This window comes from Columba livia, chromosome 1 (assembly GCF_036013475.1).
Source record: "Columba livia isolate bColLiv1 breed racing homer chromosome 1, bColLiv1.pat.W.v2, whole genome shotgun sequence".
Classification (NCBI taxonomy): Eukaryota; Metazoa; Chordata; class Aves; order Columbiformes; family Columbidae; genus Columba; species Columba livia.
The window spans coordinates 184,116,137-184,139,671 of NC_088602.1; the positions used below are offsets into that span (position 1 = coordinate 184,116,137).

General features: G+C 36.4%; 1 protein-coding gene across 31 annotated transcripts in view; it reads left to right on the top strand.

Annotated features, from left to right (window-relative positions):
* FOXP2 (forkhead box P2) overlaps positions 1 to 23,535 on the top strand; it is a 422,851-nt gene that overhangs the window by 287,565 nt on the left and 111,751 nt on the right. For all 31 annotated transcript variants that reach the window (XM_065048743.1, XM_065048749.1, XM_065048750.1 and 28 more), the window contains one exon: positions 7,926 to 8,015. In XM_065048743.1, the coding sequence (XP_064904815.1) occupies positions 7,926 to 8,015 (90 nt within the window). The remainder of the gene's footprint in view (positions 1 to 7,925; positions 8,016 to 23,535) is intronic.

The window sequence follows — 23,535 nt, forward strand, 5'->3', positions numbered from 1 at the left end:
TAGTTATTTTGGTATCATGTAGATCCATATTCTTTGACAGATAGCTTTGGTTTCTCGCTTGCAGGGTATTGGGATGAGGAATCTGAGTTTATGATGCTTCATGCCAACACTCCTTTATTAGTCACCGTACAGAATATTACTTAATTGAAAATAAATTGTAAAGAAAGAGGTATTTATTTCTGCCTTCCAAATGGCTAAGGCTATTCTAGAGTAAATATAGTTTTGGCATTTGTTCTTCACACGTTATTTTACCTCTCCATATTACTTAACAAAGCGAATCATTCCTCACCTCTGAGAACTCTCAAATTTTAGGTTCTATTCTAGGAATCTTGCTGTTGGCCAGAACAAAACATTTGAGTGCATGTTTCCTTTTGTTTTATATCTGCCTCACCTTTTGGTTTAGATTATATCTTTATGGTGTTTTTTGTTAATCATTTGCTTAATAATCTCCATGCTGATATCATTGTCTTGAATTTATAAATTTCCCTTTCAGATTTCTATCAGTTAAAACCTCTGCCTTCTAGCAGCCTAACATTATAATGCTTCCCTTGATACTGTGTTACTTTCTCCTCCCACATTTGCTCTGCATTTTGATTTTAGTACAAATGGGATCACTTTTGCTTTCATTTGCATCAGTTCCTTTCCTATTTATAAATTATCAAACCATCTATTGTTCCACCTAAGCCAACACTACTCTGTTTCAGACTGCTTAAATTGAAAGTAGGCTTCACACCCAATAAGGGAATGTCTACAATGGACAGACTTGAAAGAAGGTCCTTTTTCAACCAACTCCTTTCAAATCAAGGATATGTAGACATTTGTACCATATATACATAATATTATATAAATGTTTAATAATTTTAAGGATCTTTTTTATTTCTGCATTCACACATGGGAGAGCCATGTTGATTGTTCTTTTCCCTGCACACTTAGATAGCTTTGACATACCTGCTAGCTGATTTTTACGTGAAATAGTTGATACCAATTTTCACGTGGAAAACTGGTAAATGCCACCATTGCCACATTCTATTCGTGTAAAATTAAGAAGTCTGCTTTTCCGTTTAGCTGTTACATGTCCCAGTTTTCTAAAACTAATGTCACAGGGAATAAAATAGCAGTGGCAGGACATTGTGAGCTTGTGGCGCTGGTATTTGATGTGTGCACTGCTTTTGTTTCCATTTCTTTGATTCAGTCAGTCACTGTGTGATGTTGCAGGGTGGATTGCCTGCTCATGTGTTGACCAAAGGAAAGTTAAGTTCAGGCATCTGGGATGAAAGAAAGGAGACTGTCAGGCTGGAGCACAGTTTTGGTGTTGTGGGGCCCCCATCTCTCCTAACCCTCAACATTTGCATTCTTCAGGTGGTCCAAGCTTTGGAGATGGCAACTGGATTTGTGGTCCTGGACCATGTTGTGTGTGGTCTAATGACCAATGCATATCGATGTCTACAGGGAAGAGCCCTGCTAATGCCACCAAGAACTGAAGCAAACCACTGTCATGGGTGTTATATTTCTAGTCCTTGGTCAGCCAAATAATTAGCAGGAAAAATTAGAGAGTTGTTTTTGAAACACTGTTTAGTATCCGTTAACCTGGGTTATATATAGAAAAGCTAAATTTGTTTTAGGAAATGAAATATGTTAGGTGCTAAGTTATTAGTTCCCTGTATTTATTTAGCATCCTTCACATGGGGAAAAAGTAAGACGCTAAACAAAAAAAAAATTGCCAAAACAATTAGAGTGAAAAAAATCTGGTAATTAAGTATTATTTTTCACAAAACTAGTCTAATTATGAATCAGTCATGGTAAAATGAAAGGTCAATAACTACAGATGCATAATTTCTCTCTGATAGATTGCTGTTTGAAAATAGGTTTATGACAATTATGTGATTAATTTCCTTTTATTAAACAGCATTATGAGACTTCATGTTGCATTCATCAGTTTATTACTGTTACTTTTTCTCTTCAGCTACAAATTAGTCCTGGATAACATCAAGGCAGAACAGAAGCTCAGGTATACTGAGGATCTCTTCTTCTGGTGTTGTTTGTATTGCAGGGAAGACCACAAATCTGAACCAAAACCAAAGCCTCAGTATGCTCAAACTGGCAGTATCATCCAAAGTAAACAAAACAATAATAATAATTTAAACAGACACGCAGAAGGTCTTTTAGTTCAAGGAAATGAGGGCCATATCCAGTGAAATTCTTACGTTTTTAAGATGAGGCATGTGAGGAATATAAGTACCTAAGTTAAACTGCGATCCAGAACAGATTTCCCCCTTGCCACCTATCCCTCAAAGTGCTCTGCCTTTTTATCTTGAAATTCCTCATGCAGGACAAGTTGGTGTCCTGGACAAATGGAGAATTTCCCCAGTCTTGGAAAAGCTGAGCAGCCTGGGGACCCAGGAACCAGGCATTCATTCACACTAATTCCTGTAGCGTCAATACGCGAATGTTTTCAAGCATTCAGTGCTCCCCTGACGGCACTCTGGCGTTGGGCTCAATACAGCACCTAGTGGCCACCACTGCTTTCTGGGAAAACAGTTGAAGAGGGTCAGTTGTATTCTGACCTCCTGTCTAGCAGCCTGGTGGTCCGAGTGCTTAGGACAGTAATATAATGTCCAAGGCTATTGCGTCTTCTTCTTGAGCATAATTTAGTCTCAAACATGTTGGCCTCTTGCAGGTTTGTGTTCTACTGCTGGGCAAGGCTGCAGGGCACCCTGCAGTTTAGCGGCTGAAATTGCGCACGTTGCACATTGGGGCTGTGTGTGGCTGCTAATCTAGATGCAGAAGACAGACAAGTATTTTTTGCTTGAGTATTTGTGTACTTTGATGTTGGATTAACTGAGTGAAATCCTTCTTAGTGACCATCTAGATTTCTTAGATAATATATTCCTTGAGGTGGATACCAACAGCCTTAGCTATCTGGTCCTCTGTTCCTACATCTGCAAGAAAACCTTGTAATAATTGTTCAGTCTACTGCTCCTAGGTGAAATCAGGTTGTTCATGTGGCTTGAATTTTAGTTACGTGCAGGATTTCCGTGACTTCATGGGCTTTCCAGTGTGGCACATTTGTCCTGAAACAACAGGTTTTATCTTCTTTGTGTAGCTTAGAGAAAAAGGGGTGTTCACTAAGGAAAATGAGGCTGTCTCGGGGTACATGGGAGTTTGCTTTTCTTGTCAAGTCTCCTGGAGAGACTGCTGTTGGAATGGAGCTGGATCATCTTAAATTCAAGATTCTTTGAATAGTGCTAAATGCTTTGCTACTCCATTTGGAAAGACTATAAGCTGCTGTGCTGACTGGCTGTGATATTCATTAGGAAACTTTCGTGGAAAATACAGTCAGCAAGAGACAAAAATTGAGCAGCAGCACCCGAGTGATGTTAGGGAGCATTGGACGGCGTTGTCTTTCTGTCACCATCTTTCCAGGATCTCTATGGGTAATTCTGGGCTTCTTGTTTGGAACCAGCTGGAGAATGGGCCCACGGCAGGGTATAAAGGGTCAAAGGTTTTCCTGAAGTATTTTTTATAATAAATGTGGCGATGTAATCATTTGGTTAACTTGTTATTCAACCAGTGCAGAGGAGTCTTTGGCCTTAAATCCAGCTTAGCATGTTGATATGTTTCGGTTGCATAGTGCTACCAGCGAGATGACTCTCGTTTGACATATTCAGCCATTTGGAAACTTATTTTATGTTCAGAAACTTCTTTCAGGTTCAGCAGGAATGTTACAGCATGCAGTCATTTGAAAACATAAAATAGGGATTTGGAATTAGAAAAAGGAAAGAATCTGGTTGTCTTCTGGCAAGTTTTTTAGTTCTGGTTATCTGCAAAGTATACACCTCTTGTCAGTATAAACAGGGAGTGCCTATATAAACATTCTTGTTTCGTCTGTTCCACATAATAGTTTCTTGTATCATATTTCTTTTGACCTCGCTATCTGAAACCAATTACAGGAGATCCATTTGGGCTGCATCTATTTTCATAAGAAGCCCAGGCAGCAGTGTTTTTCTCAGAGATGAATATCAACATCAAATATGCTTCTGAGTGCTTTGTTATTTATGTTTCAGAGAGATTTTGTAGCCTTCAGCTCTCAAGAATGTGTCACGCTGTGCTGTTTATACATTGACGATATTAATGGGCGTAGATGTCATTTTTCATTTTAACGTCTCAAATGCAACAGGCTGATAGGTTAAACATTCCTGTTTTTAAAGGAAAGATATGAGTGACATCTGTTTCCTAAAAATACACATATATTTACTTTGTAAAAGGCAAAGTAATAAGTTTACCATCTTTTAGTTGCAGCTTTCACTTTGTTAAAAGGATAAAATTTTAAAAATTATTTTAAGGCTTGCTTAAATTAAATACAAGGGTTTGGAATATAAAATAAAAGCAAGTTCTATCTCGTAGCATTAGCGCCAACAAATTGCGAAATCTACCACAATTTATCAACTTTAATAGGGTGACTTATATGCAATTAATTTCATTTTTGTTCTGCTTATGTTTTAGCTATGCCAAAGCTGTGCAGTAAATATTAAGAAGTAGTGTTCCCAATAAATATTTTACTAGAAGACACAGTGAGTTCTGGAAACCATATGCCCAAATTTCCTGCTTATACAGCCATTACTTAAAGCATTATAATGGTTTTCATTTGCATTATTAAAATAATTTCTAATCCTCAGTTCTTTTTATTGCTTTTGTCTACATTGACTTTTTTGTGTAGTTTTACTAATTTAGATAACTTAATTAAGGAAAAGTGCCTACTAAATTTGAAACAAATGTTATTCGAAACTGGATACGATTTTGTCTGCCTAAGAATCCATTTGTGCTGCTGTTAACTTGAGGTAGGACTCAACATAATTTTGATCTGCCAGATTTATAAACATCTGTTAGTTTCTCTTCACTGAACTGCTTTTAGACTGCGAGTTATTATCAAATTAGTTCACAGAAATTTATAAATGTTATGTGGGATGGATGGTTACTTGAAGTGCATGTGTTAAACTATGAATTTTGAAAGACACTTTCAAGTTGTCAATTTGTTTTGCAAAGATTTAATAGCAGCAAATGAATTGCTAGAAGTGAATGTTTTATAGTCTCATAATCTTCGCTTATGAATAATGTCAGTAATAATCTTTTGAAATTAACAGGGTGTTTCTGGGAGGTTGTTTACTGAGTAGCAGAATCTAAAGTTAAGCAGCACACTGGGAGGAAAAAGCACCATATGACATATGCTATAAGAACAAAAGCTGACAGTGATTTTTCCTTATGAGTTTCGAATCATCTCTGATCTCTTGAAATTGTTTTCTGTTCTTCTTCTATCTCCTGTGTTTACAATAATGTAAACTGCCACAATAAGATCACTGAAGTATTCAGGTAGTCATCATTTATAAGACATTCTGTATTAGAAGATGAGCCTTTACTTCTTTAAAGATATCCCAACCAGCACATCTGAATCAAAATAGTTTAAGTAGCAGAGCCTTTTATGCAAACATATCCTGTTGTGCTGCCTTGCTTTCTTATAAAGTGTGACTCTTTTTGTAGTTAGCATTAGGCAGTCATGCTTTCTTAGGCTGATTCCACAGGAGTGTGCTAGCCACAATTTGATACTATACTGTGTGTCTTAAATTGAAGCTGCAACATACTATAATTCTCTAATTTTCAAGTACTGTAAATGTACATGTAAATGTAGATGTAAATTTATCAGATGCTTGCATGCTTGTTTTATTGTATTGACGTGAGATGACTTTGCTGCTGAGGAAGACTGGGACACTTGAAACAACTTGCAGAGTGTTCTAGCTGTTTGGAAGTATACATCAGCATTGTATCATTGCAATTTCTTTCCCAGGTTAAGGCTGTAAAATTAATTTTCTGCAGCCACCACAAATAAAAAAACATTGTCTTTGCATTTTTTCCCATTTTCTTTAACTCAAGGTCTCTTCTCTCCTTCTTGTAAGAGTATCACCCTGAGCGACGAGGTTGGTTTTCCTCTACAGTCTCCCATGAATTTGGGAGTGAAATAGTTCTCTTGCTTCCATACAAGTTTGCCTTTTGCAGAGCTGCAAAGATTGGGAAGGCTTATAAATTCACCACAGATCTTCTGTTGATGAATTTAATCCATGTTTTGTGCTTAAACCACTGCAAGATGTTGGGACCAAATCCTGGTACCCTTGAAATCAACAGATATATTTAGCTCTGATCTCAGACAGAGCAGGATTGTCCTTTAGGATCTGCTCAAGAGCTGTGAGTGCAGAAGAGATTATGCTGTTCACATAGGAAACAGGGCATCCAGTGGTTCCTTGGTAACAAAATATTTCAAGTGCACTTTGAAATATGTTAACTTTTATTTATTTTTGGCGGAGAGAAGCTCGTTCTGTGTGTCTTGTTGCTTAGGTTCAGAGGAATGTGTAGCCTTGTAAAGCTGACCTGTAATTACTTGAGAATTTGATGAAACAATACAGGGATTGTTGTGGGAATGTCTCCAAATGTTAAAAGTCTGCTCTGCAAACTTTGTACCAGAGCCTTCTATGGGGAGACGAATCAATGTTGTTAGGAGATGGTGCTAGTGCATTCAGTTTGTTTACTTTGGTTTTCTGTGTCTGCCTGCCTTCTCAGAGAACTTGCTTGGAGCCAGACTGTAGCAGCCCTCTCTCTGTCTTTTCATAATTGATCAGGGGATGACTGCCTTCCCTGAGGGTTAAGACGTGGCAACTTTTTCTGTTTGCTCAGCATCTCAATGCAGTAGTTCAAACATTGTTCACACCAGCTGGCAGTGTAATGCCATATGCACATCTTGTCAAAGCAACTGTTGTCATGGATACTGGAAACTATCTTAAAAACCAGCTCATTTGAGTCTAATCAAAACTGTACCTTTCTTTATCAGTTGAGAATCTTTATTATTTTAAGGAACGTTGATCAAACGGCGTTTATTGCAATATATTCCAGTTACAGTATGTTTTAATAACATAGATAGCAGTGTGATGTATTTTAAAGCTGTAACCACTGTTTACTGAACTGATTTTTTTAAGGGGGGGGAAGAGTTCTCCAGGTAGCTTCGGTGGAAATGTTTCGATTTATGGGTTTTTTCATTTCCTAAAAATACCACTTTATAATACTTGGCAATTTAGAAATAATTTCATAGGGAAAAATAATCAGATTAACCATCTTTGGATAAGTGGACTGTTTGCTTACATTTCCTATGTTTAACTGTATTTTGCTGAGTTGGAATGAAAACATAAAATAAATGAAAACATTTTCTATTTTGATTGGGATACTGTCATCTCAGAGCCTGATCTGGTTGGTTGAGTAGTAATTTCTTTGTTCTCTGATTTTCCTAAGAATGCAAATGAAAACCATTCATTTTTATTTGGGATTAAAACTGCACTTTATTTTGTCAAAGGAGAGGTTTCTCCTTGAATTGTAAGTACAAAAAGTGTTTTTAATCTTCAATGAATATTCTTATTAATTCACTTTCAAGATAATCTGATGTTGATTTGTCAAATTTAATTACAGCTTCCGGTAACACTTGAAGTCTACTTGCTTTTGCTTCAAAATTGTAATATGAAAATGCAAATTGAATGATAATTTGCAAGGGAGTGGGCATTTTAGTTGAACACTCAAAGACAAGTTCCTTGTGGAAATGAGGCTATTGATGCAGTTTATGATTTCTCTTCTTCAAGCACTTTAAACAAATTAACTTTATTTCCTGCAGGATTTCATGTACATCCATGAATTCTAGTGAATGCACTTTCAGATGATTTTTTTTTTGTTACCTTTTAAGTAAAAACCAGACTGAAGTCTGAAATCCAGCAAACACAAATCAAACAGGAGGAGATTGCACTTGTTCGATTGGATTTTACCTAACATTAGCAATGAGTAACTCATCTCTTTCTAGGAACTGGTGGAAATTATTTTCTTTTTTTTTTCGCTTTTAGGCACTCCAGGCAGCAAGGCAGCTGCTCTTACAGCAACAGACAAGTGGACTGAAATCTCCTAAGGGCAGTGATAAACAGAGACCGCTGCAGGTTAGTAAAGTGTCCTTGATTTTGGGGCCCTGCTCTCAGGGAAGAGCAGGGTGTTTGCTCACACACGAGGTGTGAAGCGTGTGGATGCGTGTGCCCTAATGCTGTGTATGTGCATGTGCTCATACGAGAGATTACAGGTTTGCATGCTGGTGACTTCATTGAGAGAGAAAATTCTCTGTAAGTTACAAAAGCTTTTTGTGGCTGTAGATGCTTAAAAGGTCTAAGACGTGAGTTCAGTAGCTGTGGTATAAATTCATTCTTTATAGACATGTTGCAAAATTGGTATGTGGTTTTTATACATAGATGGATTAAATTGTAAAAATGGCTGTGTTAAGGCTAAGAGAAAAACAGTATATAGAAAAAAATTAGCTAAGTAACTCACCAGTGCTGTATGTAAGTAACAGAGAAGTGTTCAGAAACTGCCAACACAACTGCATGAAATGATGAAAGAGCTGCTTCTGCCATTTTAGAGAAACGTATGTCATGGAGTTTCATGCTGCTGGGCTTCAGGTTGTGTTCAGGTGAATGGGAGTTCTGATATTGAATAATTATTTTACATGCATTATTAGTAAAAAATTTATATAGCGTTTTATTCTTGAAAAAATTATCTAAGTTTTTTTTTGAGGTTTTAGTTCATTTAACGCTGTAATTCAGAGTTCTATATGAAATTGCATTCTGCTGACAGAACTGTTTCTCTCATTGTATATAGACCAAGTATGAGTGTGTAACTGCTGAATTATAGTCTGTTGCAGACAAAAGATGTACATGAGAGACAATTCTATTTTGTTCAGGAAATAAAACATGGTAACTCTTACCATTCTCTTCGTCACATCTATTTTTCTGGGTGAGTCTTTATCCTCTTGGGACTTCCCTTGTTTTCTGAGGGAATAGTGCATTTCTGTCGCATTTTTAGTTTGTGTTGTGCATAATGGACAACGCCAGGCACCAGAATTTATCTTTTTCTCCCCCAGTGAAATGTTGTGAAATGTGATCACTTGTGCAATTTTTGTATGTAATTCACATTGACCCCTTTTCTTTGTGAAACTTCGCAGAGCAATGTTGGAGACAACAAACAGTTCCGCATTCTACAGCAGCTCTCTTCAAATATACTTTTAAAGTTGTATTTATTTGCTCAGAACCAAGCAAGAACTTAGGGAAATGAGTAAAGAAAATGTTAAAAAAAAAAGAAAACATGTCAGGTTGGCATCCTGCCATGCTGTAGTTGTAGTACAGTCCAGAGGCCTGGGACCTTCCCAACTTTCCACTCTTTGCCCTTGACTTTCCTTTGTGTAAAACATTTTCTAGGCTGAAGGTACACAAGAAGAGTAGTTGTAAAGGCAGCAGCTTATGAACTACGTAGTTTTTATAATTTTTAGAAGTGTAATTGCTGATCTTGAAGTGTTGAATCGCTACTGTGAAAGTAGCTTGTTCTGCCAGCTCCTCATTCTGAAAGACAACGTGGACTGTACAAGGAGTGTACAAGGTCCAGCTAGCCCCATGTCCTGTCTGTAAACTGGCCACCACCAGATGCTAAGGGAAACAGGCAAAAATAGTGATATTTTCCCAGTATACATTTCCCAGTTAGCTTAATTTAATCCTCCAATTTGCAGACTAGAGCAGTTCAGGAGCTACTGACTTCTACTCTGTTCATGTTCTCCACCCATTCGTAAACGTTCAAGGCTGAAGAGATGTGGGGCTGCACTATTTGTCATGTTTGACACAAAACCAGTCAGAGACGTAACCCAAAGGGTGATGAGATGAGAAGACAGAGTCTTGTGCTTTCCTGCTCCCAAAGCACTAACCCTGGCCTGATGCCTTTTAAATGCCATGGGATCGTGTATTGTAGATGTCCTGTATTACATGTTTGCCAGGAAGAGTCAGACTTGCAAGACAGGAAGAAGAAAATAAAGCAAATAATTTTCTTTTCTGAATTGCTGAATGCTCCCTAAAGCCAAGATTACTGCTCATGTTTCCAGCTTTTCCTTCCATGATCACTATATACACAGTGCCTCTTATTAGCCTTGGACACTTCATTTGGTTCATTTTTTAAATGAGAGGAAAATGGAATTTGCTCCCAGACTTTGGTTTATATATCACATACCGTGTCAATTCAGGTATTAGCACAAACTCCATTTTAATATTCTTCTTTAGTGAAAAAGATGTATAAAGGTTTTGAAAATGAGTCCTTGGAGCTTTTTGGAGCTTTTCTATTTCTGCCATTTACTGTAACTACAGAGCTGTTCATTGTTCATTATGTAGTGGAAATTCACAATTTGAGCATCGTGATGCCTGTTTGACCAAATATTGTAATATAGGTCATAAAGTTGTACAATATTATTACATTATTAAGCCAAATTTAATGGTAAATTTAGCCAAAATCTCCTAGCAGTAGGATTTCCTAAATATGTATAAGCAATTTGAGGTTTATGAAACAAAAATACTTGTGCCTGTGTTTGTGCTCAAGGAAACAGACTTTCCCTAATATTTTTTAAATACTTCAGTATTAGTGTATTTCTAATTTCCTCTGATTTCAGAGCAATTTACTAATCTGGCAACTGTAGATATGGTAGAACTGATTTATAAATACAGTAAAAACCTAATAAAACTTTTAATACTAGCTCACACATCTGCAGGCAAATGTGTTAGGTAAGCCTTTCCATTGCATCTCTCATGTGTTCCATATTTTAATGTAAACTATTCTATTGTTCCGTGTGCCAAAGAAGGAAAAAAATTATATTCATTTTAGTGACCATCTTTTTGTATTTGGTGGATATTTGGGAGAAAGTAGCGTATGGTGATTTTATATATGTTCTCTCTGTTATTCCATAATGGCATCTAGTATTTCAGTGACTTACAGCATCTACTAGCTAATCAGCAAGTTGAAAGCTTATTGAAGAAACCTTCAGATTTGTGTCCTCAACTTTGCAAAATCAGGGTGTTGGGTAAGTTGTCAAGTTCTACTGTGCTTTGCAGAGGGCATGTTTGTAGAGAACCATTGGGATTTTCCTTGAAATCGGGTGTTGTTTGTATCCTTCTCATGAAAAGCCTCTTTAAATTTACCGCTAGCTGCGTGATCTATTGTAAAAGAAGGATGTTGAGTTGACAGATGTTTTTATTTTAGCTTTTAATGCAAAAGTTACCCTAATCTATTTGTTATCCCATATTTTCAGGGACAAGAGATTTATATTTAGATTGTGAGTTAGCAGAATTCCTACAAAAATTACCAGGTTTACGTAGATGTTTATCTTGACCCACTATTACTTTCTGGTTTACATTTTTCTGGGTTTCAGACTGCAGATGGCATAACCATTAGTATGTCTTATGCAAAACAGAAGGAGAAGAGCATCCCATTTGACAAGCTTGAGTACCAACTGTAGTAGTGATTTTACTTTCATGTATAGATATCCAAATAAATGTATTGGAAACATGTTTATATATGTCACTCATTACACTGATGCATCAATTGAATGGATCCAATCAGTACATACATTGATTAATGACATGTTGCTGAATAGTTAAGGGAGGTTTCTGGTTAGAGTTAAGGATAACCTGCATATGATGAGGTAACAGCATTTACTTTCTTATCGTGTATCCTGTTTTCCAGGATGTTTGCAGTAGTAAAGTTAAGCTTTCTGTAGTACTGGTTTTTGTTTCAGAAGCTGTTTCTTTTCTGGAGAAGCTGTGATTGTGGTAGCCCATGGTGAAGCAAGCTGATCGCATTCATGGATTCCACTCCCTATCACCACATTTCCACATTACGCATAACAGGAAAAATGTCATTTTGGCGCTTAGAACCTGTCATCTACCCTGAGTTTTAAAACTGGCAGCTTTATTGTTCTTGTTACTCTTACAGTCATGAGCAAGACTTGTGGTTCTTCAACAACTGTGCAGAGCACAGGCATAAGCCAGAGGTAAATGCTGTCAATTTGCTGCCACTGGTGGGTGTTCCTGTACAGAACTGTGATTATTTCCTTTCCAGGTAGACAAATCTAATCTGTCCACGATACACATACTGTTGCAGGCTGTGTAGCATAGTGATTTGGACAGCTAGTTGTAATTTTATTTGTTCGCTCTGAGCACTATGAAAAGCCTTGCTACTTCTAGTCTCTGTAATGTCTCTAATGAAGTAGTTTATTTTCATAAAGTCAGACTTTGAACTTCATCTCGATTAGAATAAATAGATAATTATCTTCAATTCCCTAAGTTAATATATCTGCAATGAATTGGTTAGTTAGTTTTTCCTTCAGGCTAGGAGATTGTTGTCTCAACATCAGTACTAATGCATTCTGTATTAGGATGGCGTGTCAGGAAATCATGACTCCTGGAATCAAAGGGTTAAGCTCAGTGTGTACCAAGACTGTTGTATAAATATCATGCTGCATGAAGTGTTGAGTTGTTAAGGTAAGATTTGTTTATTTAGCATGAGCACTTCACTGAAGTGTAATCATTTGATAAAATTTGGGAAAAGTAAGTATACATTTAAGTTTAATTACTTAATGTTTATTGCATTAGTGAATAGTATCAGAAGAACCACATTTTTAAAGACATGCAAAATGCAAAAAATTAACATGAAAATTCAGCATGAAAGGATATTCATAATCTCTTTCAGCCTACTATCCTTGCCTTGCTCTCTCCTAGTTTGGTCATCTCCCTTTGGATCTTCTTATGGTCTGAATTTAAAATTAATTGCACATAATAAATAAGCAAACATATCATTAATATTGTAACTTTTAGTTACTTTTTTTAAAACATACATAAGGAGCTGTTGAGAGATAAGAAATTGGGAATGTAGGGAGAAAGAAGAAAACCCACTGCTTTTAATGCACACTGAGTGCAACTGTGCATGCATAATGTCAGTAAAAAAATTCGCAGTTTAAAAACAGCAAAAAAAATGTTACGGGTGTAACAGTGTTTTCTTTGCATTGCGTTCAACAAAAATAGAAACAAATCTAACTGGTCTGAAACTGTCTTTCAAAACCTGTATGCTACATATTTTTATTTATGTAATGCATGCTGCTAAGCATAGGAAGTGGTAAGATTTTGTACATGCTAGAAAGCACTGATTTAAGAAATGCAAACGCCTAATATGTAGTGTAAGAGGGTAGTGATAAACAGTCTTTTTCCCTCTCGAGTATCATTCTAGAGGAAATGTGTGGCCTACATATAAGCAAACATTGAGGCTTGGGGTAAATTAAATTTGGAAGATAGCTGCTGGAAAATTGTAAGTCACATTTTCTCTTGTAAGTCTGTTAGGAGGAATATACTGTTATCCTCTGAGGTGCAGAAATTTGCATCAGTGATGCCCACTCTAAAGACAAGGATAACCCCAAGAGATGGAGAGAAGGCAAGGAGTTATATTTAGGCAAGGTGTGGGGGGGAGGGAGGTGAAAAATAGCTGTGTTCAAGCATTCATGGTGTAGAAAACAGGAGTTCCATGTAAGGTAGAGGGATAAATAGAGTAATAAAGAAAAAAAGCTGGACATACTTCATTGACTTACAGTGGAAGTGTCTGTATGACTAACTTGCTGGAAAGTCCCTATGTGTATAGATACAAGTGTGCTCCAAAGGCTTATGTCCTGTCTTTGACAACCTCTTTTACTTGCGAAACGCCAGATTTTGCATTGTGTGCCATTTTGCTGTAAAATCTTTCAATAATAGATTTTCTTTAAATCACTTTTTACTCTTGAAAACTTCAGTATTATAAAAGATAGTGGCACTAGTTACTGTGGTTTCCTTTTAAATTTAAAGTAAATATCTGTCACCTTGAGATATTATTTCTTATTGATAAAGCAGGTAGTTGTCATTTTTAGGTACATAAAATATCACAGCTAACCTTATGTATGATCCTTGTAACATGGAAAAAAGTTTACTAGCACCCTTCTAACGGAAGTTATCACGTAATGGCTTCATCTGTGTCTGAGAGGACAAAAGCACTAGCTGGTGCAGAGATCACATCTTCATCCTGAAAATATTTTTGCAATATTATAAAATATTTTGGAGGCAGAGGAAAAGGGTTTTATGCAAGTTCTGTTTGCAGGTATTGAATATGCAGAATGCTAATTAGGATTACTATGTGATCAGGGATTTCAGGAGGCATTTTAATGTTAAACGTATGTCTGTGCAGCAATCTGACATGTCACTCCATTACTGTGATTTTCATTTGTCACCTACATCACTATCACCTCTTTCTTTCCCCCTTTCTCTCATGTTGATTCTAGAACTTCTGGCAGATTGTTAGGAGAGGGGAGAACACACACTCCAGTTCTTCACTCAGATCAGAAAGTCAAACCTTCTGAGGGAGCACCTGGGTGTTCTGACAGCAGCTTGTGCATAGCAGACCCATCTTTCTCGTTCATGGTAGAACATGCACCCTATCTCATACCAGGAAATATCGCCATGCATGGGATGGATGGACTTTTTTATATTCTGGACTGCAGGAGTCTCCAAGCGCTACAGAGGAGTTTCTTTGCCTTGCTCGAGCAGCTGGAAGACTTTGTCTCCCTGCAAGCCCTCCCAGCGTAGCGGATGTGCACCTTCATGATGGCTCCTCTTCGGGCTGCATGAGCGGTTCTTCTGCGGTGCTGCGAGGTGTAGGTTTCCTTGAGCCACTTCTCCAGGCTCTTGCAACAGGTTGGATCAGGCTGATTCTCGTACCAGCTGGCTCATTGCCCAGGAAAGCTTGTGAAGAGCTGAGAGGGGATGTGTGAATGGTTCCCCACTCAGTGTGCAGCTCTATTAAAGGGTCTGCTCCCAGACAGGGCCCTAATTATGCCAGTTTAGGATCGCACCACTCAAGCAAGGCTCTCCTGGTACTCTTGAATTTGAAAAACACATTAGTGTACATTGATTTAGAAATTACCAAAGCAGAAAAAGCAACTGAACAAAATATTCTGTGAATGCTCTGAGTGGGTGTACATTTTTAAAAATCTGGATAGTTTGCTCTTAAGGAAAGTTTCTTTCTTTTCAGAAGGTTTTTAGTTTCATTAGGCAATTATAAAATTCAAGGAAATTTTCTAACGAAACTAAAGTTCTCTGACTAAATAATGAAGAATCTTCGGTCAATAGGAACAAATGCACCTTTCCACTTGAAAATCCAGTCTCCCTCCAGGGCCATTCAAGACATTCTTTGGGCAGATTACTTCTCATACTTTTTTTTTGCAGATTAATTTTACTTGGTGAATTCAGTACTTGTATCAAATTTGTCTAATCATTAGACATTATTTTGTAGTTTGAGTGTTAGCTGTCCCATTGCTTTAACAAGCAGGGGGACTTTACTAGGGGTATGAGGAGCAGACTAATCGGGAATCTGAATGTATGCCAAGATCAACATAGGTGTTAATTTTAGTTTAGCTTCACTTGGACTGTATACATGTAAAGTTGAACTGAAAACTGTTCAAATTATCTGGACAAACATATTACGATGTAATGCTACAGAAAAAAAAAAGCATGTGAGCATGTGAGCTGCTGAAAAAGCAATCACACAGTGGAGTGGAAAAGCATATCAGCCCATGCTGTTGGGGAAGGGGGTTGTCCAGCAATTGCCACTTTGATGTTTTAGGTCTTTTTATGCCTTCTTATGCTTCTAATACAATTTTCTTGAGACAGACAGATGAGGGTGTTATGAAGTAGAATTAATGGTGAAAAATTTACTAAACATTATTTCAGTGCTTTACTACTTGATTATATGAAGCTTTGAAAAGCAATTGTGCAATAATAATATGTACAAAGGAAACTGTATGGTGTGCCAACAACATCAATATGTTTCAAGGATCTTACTGAGAACCTGCAGCATAAATGAAGAATGAGATTTTCCTCTAAGTGTTCACAGTAAATTCATTTATTGAAGAAATATGCTTTCAGTCGGATAGAAAGGACAGCCTACACGGTATTGAGGAAAACTAATACAATAACCCAACATATCAGAAAAAATACCCAAATCAACACTGTACTCATAGAACAAGTAATTTCCAGATTGATGCAGCTATAATTTAGTTCACAGATAGCTACGGGTTTCATTCTTAAGAATAATCAAATTACCACACTAAAGAAAAATATCTCCCAATACAAGATACGGTATAGTGTGAATTCATACACAAAACAGTGTTTGTGTCTGTTTCAAGACCAGTTTAGGATACCATGGAAAACCTCAGTTTGGGGGCATAGTATCTGAAGTGGAAATAATAATGCAAATCCAGGGACAAATGGTGATCAATGTTTGCATATTCAAAAAAATCACTTGATTAGAAAGGGTTGAATCCGTATTCTGCATAAGGAAGAAAAATAACCCTAACTTCAAGCCTTCCATAACATAAAGGGTCATGTATTTCACCCATGGAAAAGAAAATACAAGGATAGGATGCACAAAAGGGCTGGGCTGTTCTACAAAATATTAATAGATATCTTTCAAGAATGTAATTTAGAAAGTAAATTCTAATAAATTTTTGAAAGTACAGCAAAGTATAAGGTCATGTGTTCAAGAACTTAGAAGCATCTCTTCCTTAAGCTTATGTCCATCACTTAAAACGAAAGAACGAAGCTCAGTATGTGGGTTTTGTATGACTGTGAAGGACCAGTGATATGATATAGGTGACAAAAAAGAATGTGAAATCTTACAGGAATTTAAAAAGTTGTTTCCTATAAAAAACTGGAAAATATTAATGCCATTTTTAAAAGTTATATTTGAGACCTCATCTGGAATAGTAGGAGATGTGCAATCCATCTGATTTCTAGTGCCTTGTTAGTATATTAGAAATACGTGCTCTGCGTGGGTTATGTTGAAATATTCAGAGTTCTAGTACTGATGCCCTGAATTGCCATGAAGTGAAGGTATCTCACCGTTTTGTCCATGGCTGGTAACTCAGCACATTTGCTATAAACCTGCAGTTAGTTTGTGTAAATTCTATATACATTTTAATGATATGCAAGTCCAAGAAGATTTCATTCAGACTAAATGCATAGGCTGAAAGGTTGTGATTGCTCTATGCAGTTTGGGTCAAAAATCAAACTTTGGGATGGAAGAGGCATCTTTTATACTTTCTAAGTGCAGCTTTAAACATGGGAACAAGTAGCTAAGCAAAGCACAAATGAACTATGGGAAAGAAAGCTTTTCACTTTGAAGGAGACTTTCATGACATGGATTGCAGTAATAAAAATATTGAAGACTCATAAAGTCTCCTCTAGTCCTGTGGTGTTGTGGGTTTTTAGGTTTTGCTTAAAAAGAAAAGTAGAGAGTCATTGTAACCAATAGAAAAATTTTAGGGAATGGAATAGTATACTGAGTTTTCAATAAGAACATTACACGAAATCAACAGATTAATTTTAAAAGGATTTTAATACCATCCCAAAATTATAGTGTATACACGAAAGCCTTAAAGGACATGACAACTGATTATTTTTTCAGAAGTCAACTTTATTTTCTGTATATATATGGCCTGTTTCATGAACAGAAAATGTTGAAGACTAGATAATAACTGGCATTTAGTAAAATACAGATGACATCCTAAATTCACAAAATCTCATCTATTTAAATTCACTTTCAGTATATGGCCATTTTGGATACTTTAATTCTCATTTGTTAGATTACAAAAAAAAGATAGTAATTTCTATGAGAATAGTCTAAGTAGCTGTAGCTTTCACATCATGTTGTATAGTCTGGATTTTTTCAAGCTGTTAGGTACAAAACTGAATTGACTTCGTAATTATCAGTAAGACACAGAAGAAATACCACTGAATTAATAAATATGGACGTTTTTAATTGGAAGGCATTAGCTCTAAAATTAATTTGCTTTTCTCTGCAATAAATATGCTGAAATGAGGCAGATTTTTTTTTTAAACCAAATATTTAAAGTTTTTTTTCCTTCCAAAAATAAGCACTTCCATAATTTCTTAGAGCATTTATAGTGTTGAGGTGATTGTCTCATGGTACCTGAAAATAAAGTCAATTAGTCTAACAGTCCACTTATGAGATCATTATTATTGCAACCATTTTAGGGCCTGGAATATAATATGACCCAACAAGTCTCAAAGCCAGGATTAAGAGAGGGGTGTTTTTCCACATTAAGAAAAGTCACACTAATTTAGCATCTTGCAAAATAGTTTAGTCTGGGAAAACGTTTGTTTTGGGTGGGAATACTTGTGTAGAGTTCTTTGAGGGAGTATTTAATCATCATAATTTGGCTGGGATAGTACAGTTTATATTGTAATTCTCCAGCCATACCTCTAGAAACAAATAATTACAACTTTGTGTATGATTCTTTAGATTGTTAGTAGTTAACAAACGTAAGTGCTATTGTATCAGACTTAGTCTTTGTAATTAATAATGTCCTAAAATACATCCAGAGATGATCTTGTATAAATAGGTGTTAAGAATGATTTCCTAACCCTCTTAGGTTTCGGTGACGTTGTCAAGATAAATTGAAATAGTAAATCCTGCCAGTTGTTTTTACAGTGCTTGGACTGTCAATATGAAATATTTGTTGGATTTTGTCCTATTTATTGAATCTTTTGATTTTCATTTTCACGTCATTACATATGAACTTTCTTAGTGTTATTATTAATCATTAATTTTAAATGTGATTTACATAAGAAGGGTATCCTTTATAGAATCATAATTAGTGTGTTTTGTCTCCTAGAGAAGAAACAAAGAGGAACTGTTGTTTTTGACAGGTATCGGTCTAGGCACTTGACTTGACTAGCTGTCCACGATCAAAAAACCTTTATTTTTTAATCTTAAAATGCATTAGACTCCATCCTCAATATTGATCTCGTTGTTAGGATGAAACTTCTATTTTTCGTACTTTTAATACTTTATTATTCTTACTATTGTAGTTACAAAAGCTTTTTGTTGTACATTTTGGTCTTCTTGTATTAATAATTGTACAAAATTACAATGTGAATGACATCTCCAGAGAGCATTCTGGCAATGCTAACAGAGTGCAAGGAGGGAAAAAGAACTGCAGAGACACACAGAGATGTGCATCATTGACATACCCATTGGAATGGGGCTGAACAGCAGGCAGCAAGTTTATACTCATACATCTTTGAGTGTATTTCATGCCCAACTGTGCGAGCATAAGGTATAGGTATACATTATTTACACTTTTCAGGGAATACCAAAATTCATTGGCTCGAGTTTTGAATAGTAGTGGGTAAAGGAGAAGGAGATATGATCGTGCAGGTCCCAAGGTACCCCATCTCTTTTATTATCCCTCCTATTCTTCTAGTCCATCTTGGTGTTTTCTGGCTGTGTTTTCCGGTTGCCTTTTAGCTACAGTTACAAGTGCTGAGAGTTCACAGGATCTAATTGTTCTCTTGCAGTTTTAAGGAGTAAAAGAGATTAAATTAAGCTAAAAGCATGATTTAGGTCTTCAAGCAATATATAACCAAGCTTTGGAACTCTGTGTTGCAAGGTGTTGTGGATGCCAAACATTTTGGATGAAAAATCAAGTGAACAAATTAATGAAAGAAAAATCCTTCTGTACAAACGTAAATTCCTCATTTTCATAGCTTCTAAATACCAGAATGTTGGGATGTAGGGAGTAGCCTGGGAAAATGTCACTATATCAGTTGTGGTGGAAAGATGAGATTAATCTGAATAAGCTCAAGGGAAATAGTTGGGTCCTCAAGCAATTTCAAGATACCTGGAAACTTTGTAATGCCACAGAGTCAATCAGATACTCAGCATGTGTTATGATGTGAAAGTGATCCAAAAGGGACCTTCCAAAAGGGAAAGGATGTACCTGGGTTGCATTGGGAGCAGCTGTCTGGCTCTTCCATGGGTTTGTAGCTGTGTGCAAGCAACAAAGCCCAGATCTTGAGATTCCTGGTTACGTATACATGACTGCAGTTCCTCTCCCGTTGTATGGGAAAAGGATCTTCAATTTGCATTCAGATAAGCTACGGTCAATAAAAGGGAGAAAAAGAAAATGTGGCTGCCTTCTGTAGAAGTGAGGGGGACATTTAAAAAAAATTCAACACCACTTTCAAAGTTAGTTCCATTCTTTTGAAATATCAATCATTACCATTACCATTAAGTTGGTGAAAACAACTGTGAAATACAGTGTTAGGTATAAAGGCTAATTTTAATTTTAATGTGTGATATAGCCCACATTTAATATTATATAAAATGCTACTATGCAAATAGGCCAAATGAAAGTCTAAATTATTGACTGTCCTGTTCTGAAATAAGATGCATTGCAATGTTGTAGAAAGTTAAGTAAATCTGAGCTAAAAGAACATGACAAGGAACAACATAGTTGCAGAACACAGACTTGGCTTGAGAGAATATTTATTTAATGTAAAAAGCTTTACAAAAACAAATCACAGCATAAATATATTACAGTTCTCAAAATCAGTGGGTCATAGTAGAAACAATAGTCATAATTAGTTTATGTTTAGGAAAACTTGAGGTTCTTTCTAACCAACACAATTAATAGCTTATGGGTTGCAAAGTGTTTGTTGGTCATGGTTATCTGCCAGAAATGAAGATACTCACTCAGACTATTATGCATTTGAAATTCTGTAATTAGTTTTTATACTCAATCCAGTGATTTATATACTTGTTGTTGTATGCAAAATGTAGTTCTCCCTAATATTAAAGAGGTGTTTTCTTTAAATTTGAAGTAAATGTTCATGAAATTACAATAAGGAATTACAGAAATTGAGTAGACATTTTCAGACTTCCTTATCATGAGGTAAAAGAGAACAATCTGACAACACGCAGTTAGCAGTGCAAACCCCTGCAGCCCAAGACAGTCAGCCCCAGGGATTGTTGGCACACTACCTGCCTGGGAGATGCTACGTTGGCTCAACCAGTATCATGTCCAGTAGCACTGGATGGTCATAATATGGTATTTGTGGCTTATGTTACACCCCAGAACTTAATCTGTAAGTCAGTGTAGATTGTTATGTTCAGTATATTGTACATATATGTTTCCTTGGTCCAGATACTCAATATGTTTCCAGCAGCTTACTGAGGTGCCAGTAGTTGCACATGACTAAGGTGTATGAGGCTACTTTTAGGTAAGAACTTGACAATGAGATTTCCTAAAACAGCAGCAGTATGAGTTATTTTCTTTTTCTGAAGACCGATGAGTGTTTTAGAGGCTGCTGCCTCATTGCTGGGTGCCTTGCCTAGAAGGTGGATATTTGGTTCTCTCTGGGTGTCATCCCAGGACAGGAGACTAGATAAAAAATGAAGGATTAAGACACTTTAAAATCTTGAATATTTATTTCAATATGCAGTTGAGGCTTTTTTGTTGTAGTTAAGATACTTTGTATGTTTCTGGGTATACAGTTTTGCTAATTAAAATATCAGGAACACATTTTAAAACTGATTATTCAGTGTAAAACTTACATATGTTTGATCTCACTGAGAACAACTGTATCCCCTTTGATTTTCTTCTGGTTCTGGCAAATACAGTAAAGAAGTTTTACTAAGAAGTGGTGGGAATTAAAAAATATTTAGGGTTTCATTTTTCCTAAAACCACTATCTATGTTTCCACTCTCTGAGAGATCAGGAGAGGAAAAGCTGCTTGGGAAGGTTACAATAAAAGATCTCACCTTAAGTGTAAGGCTTAGGGTATGATCTTCCTCCTTGGGGGCAACTTAGAAATTACATCTCTCACATGGAGGCCAATTTTGGATAAAAGATTGTGATAATTTTTCTGTTGATCAAATCTCCCTATTGTAGACATCCATCCCTCTCTTCCTTTGATAAGAGTGTTTATCGTTCTGAAAAAATGTGAAGGAACTGAAGACCTCATCAGGAAGAATGGCTGCTTTTATAACTCCAGTGCAAAAATGTGTGTGTGCAAACTCTGCAGCAATTGCTTTCAAGCATGAGTTTTAAAATGATTATTTGGAATGAGGATGTGTGAACAAATTGGTGTATGTATCATGTTTTTTAATGTAGCACTAAAAGATTCTGGATATGTTGGACATATTATCCAGCTTCTGCATGTTATTCTATTGGTAGAATTATTTTGAAATACATTTGATGAGATCTTTGTCTCATATATTTTTTTAAGAAGAATAACCTTGGTTCCTAGTAATGTTTAACATCAGCAGGTGTTTTGGTTCCAAAACCAGGTGTTATGGATGTACAAACCTTGATTTAACATGCATGAGCTCATTAACTTTGTGCTTTCTTTTTTCTTTTCTTTTCTTTTCTTTTCTTTTCTTTTCTTTTCTTTTCTTTTCTTTTCTTTTCTTTTCTTTTCTTTTCTTTTCTTTTCTTTTCTTTGCTTTGCTTTGCTTTGCTTTGCTTTGCTTTGCTTTGCTTTGCTTTGCTTTGCTTTGCTTTGCTTTGCTTTGCTTTGCTTTGCTTTGCTTTGCTTTGCTTTGCTTTGCTTTGCTTTCATTGTGTTGCATGGTATCTGGAGGTATATCTATTAGTTGAAATGTCTGTCTGGTTGGATAGGACTACAGCAAGCAGTGGACACTTGCACTTTTATCTGCTATATCAGCATAGAGAAATTGAGAGTCATTTGACTCAACTTCAGGGATGTTTCTTAGTGTGCTTTATACCGTGGGCAGCAAAGGCTGATACAATATCTCATCCGGTCAACCTATAAAATAATGTTAAAATACAGAATTTGGTGGGAGTTTTTGTTTTGTTTTTGGGGTTTTTGGGGGGTTTGTTTTTGTGTTTGTGTTTTTTGTTTGTTTTGTTTTGTTTCATTTTATTTTGTTTTAGGCTGGAGAGGCTAAATATTTGGTTGAAGAAAGGAATAGAAAGAAATTTCCCAGTCTGGACTCTGCTAAGTGACCTGCCAGGGCATGCCAGACATCTATATCAAAGTAAACAATCCCCAGGAGTTATGCAGGGTGGCCACTGCTTAACATTGAAGAATTATTTACATCTTTTACAAAATCTTTTTTTGGTAGTAGAGGAGAATAATAGATAACAATTAAGTTGAATATACACATTTTTAATATAGAAAATTCTCCAAATAATTGAGCTTATTTTTTGCTCATTTTGATTTCTAATGACAGCTTACAGGGGTCCTACATTGTCTCCAGGCTGGCTGTCATTTTTCTCTGCTGCAATTCCTGATTCTCCTTGCAGTTAAAATCCCCACTTGTTTGTGCTGTTAGGCAAGAACTGGAAAAGCAGTGTCAACTCTGGTTGGTGTGACAGCTTCAGGCTGATACCATGGTCTTCACTACAGTGAAAGAATCATCAGCAAGTACAATATTATCTCTATTTTCTCTTTTCCGGTAGCCACCAGAGAAGCTGATATTCCATTTTACGAAGATACTGCAACTGGACAATGATTCAGTGTCAGAGTGGCCGTGGGATTGTTCAAACATGGCCCTCCAATTTACAACTGGACTTAACTTTATTTCAGTGATAAGCATCTAGGTGTAACACAATATTTGACCATGATTCCCAGACCAAAAGAATATCAAATCCTAAATCTTTGTTATGAATCACAGAAGTGCCTCCTCTGCTTCCAGTAAAACCATCAATTTAGTGATCATAGACAACACCCTAGATGTTAGCTCACAGGCTCTGTA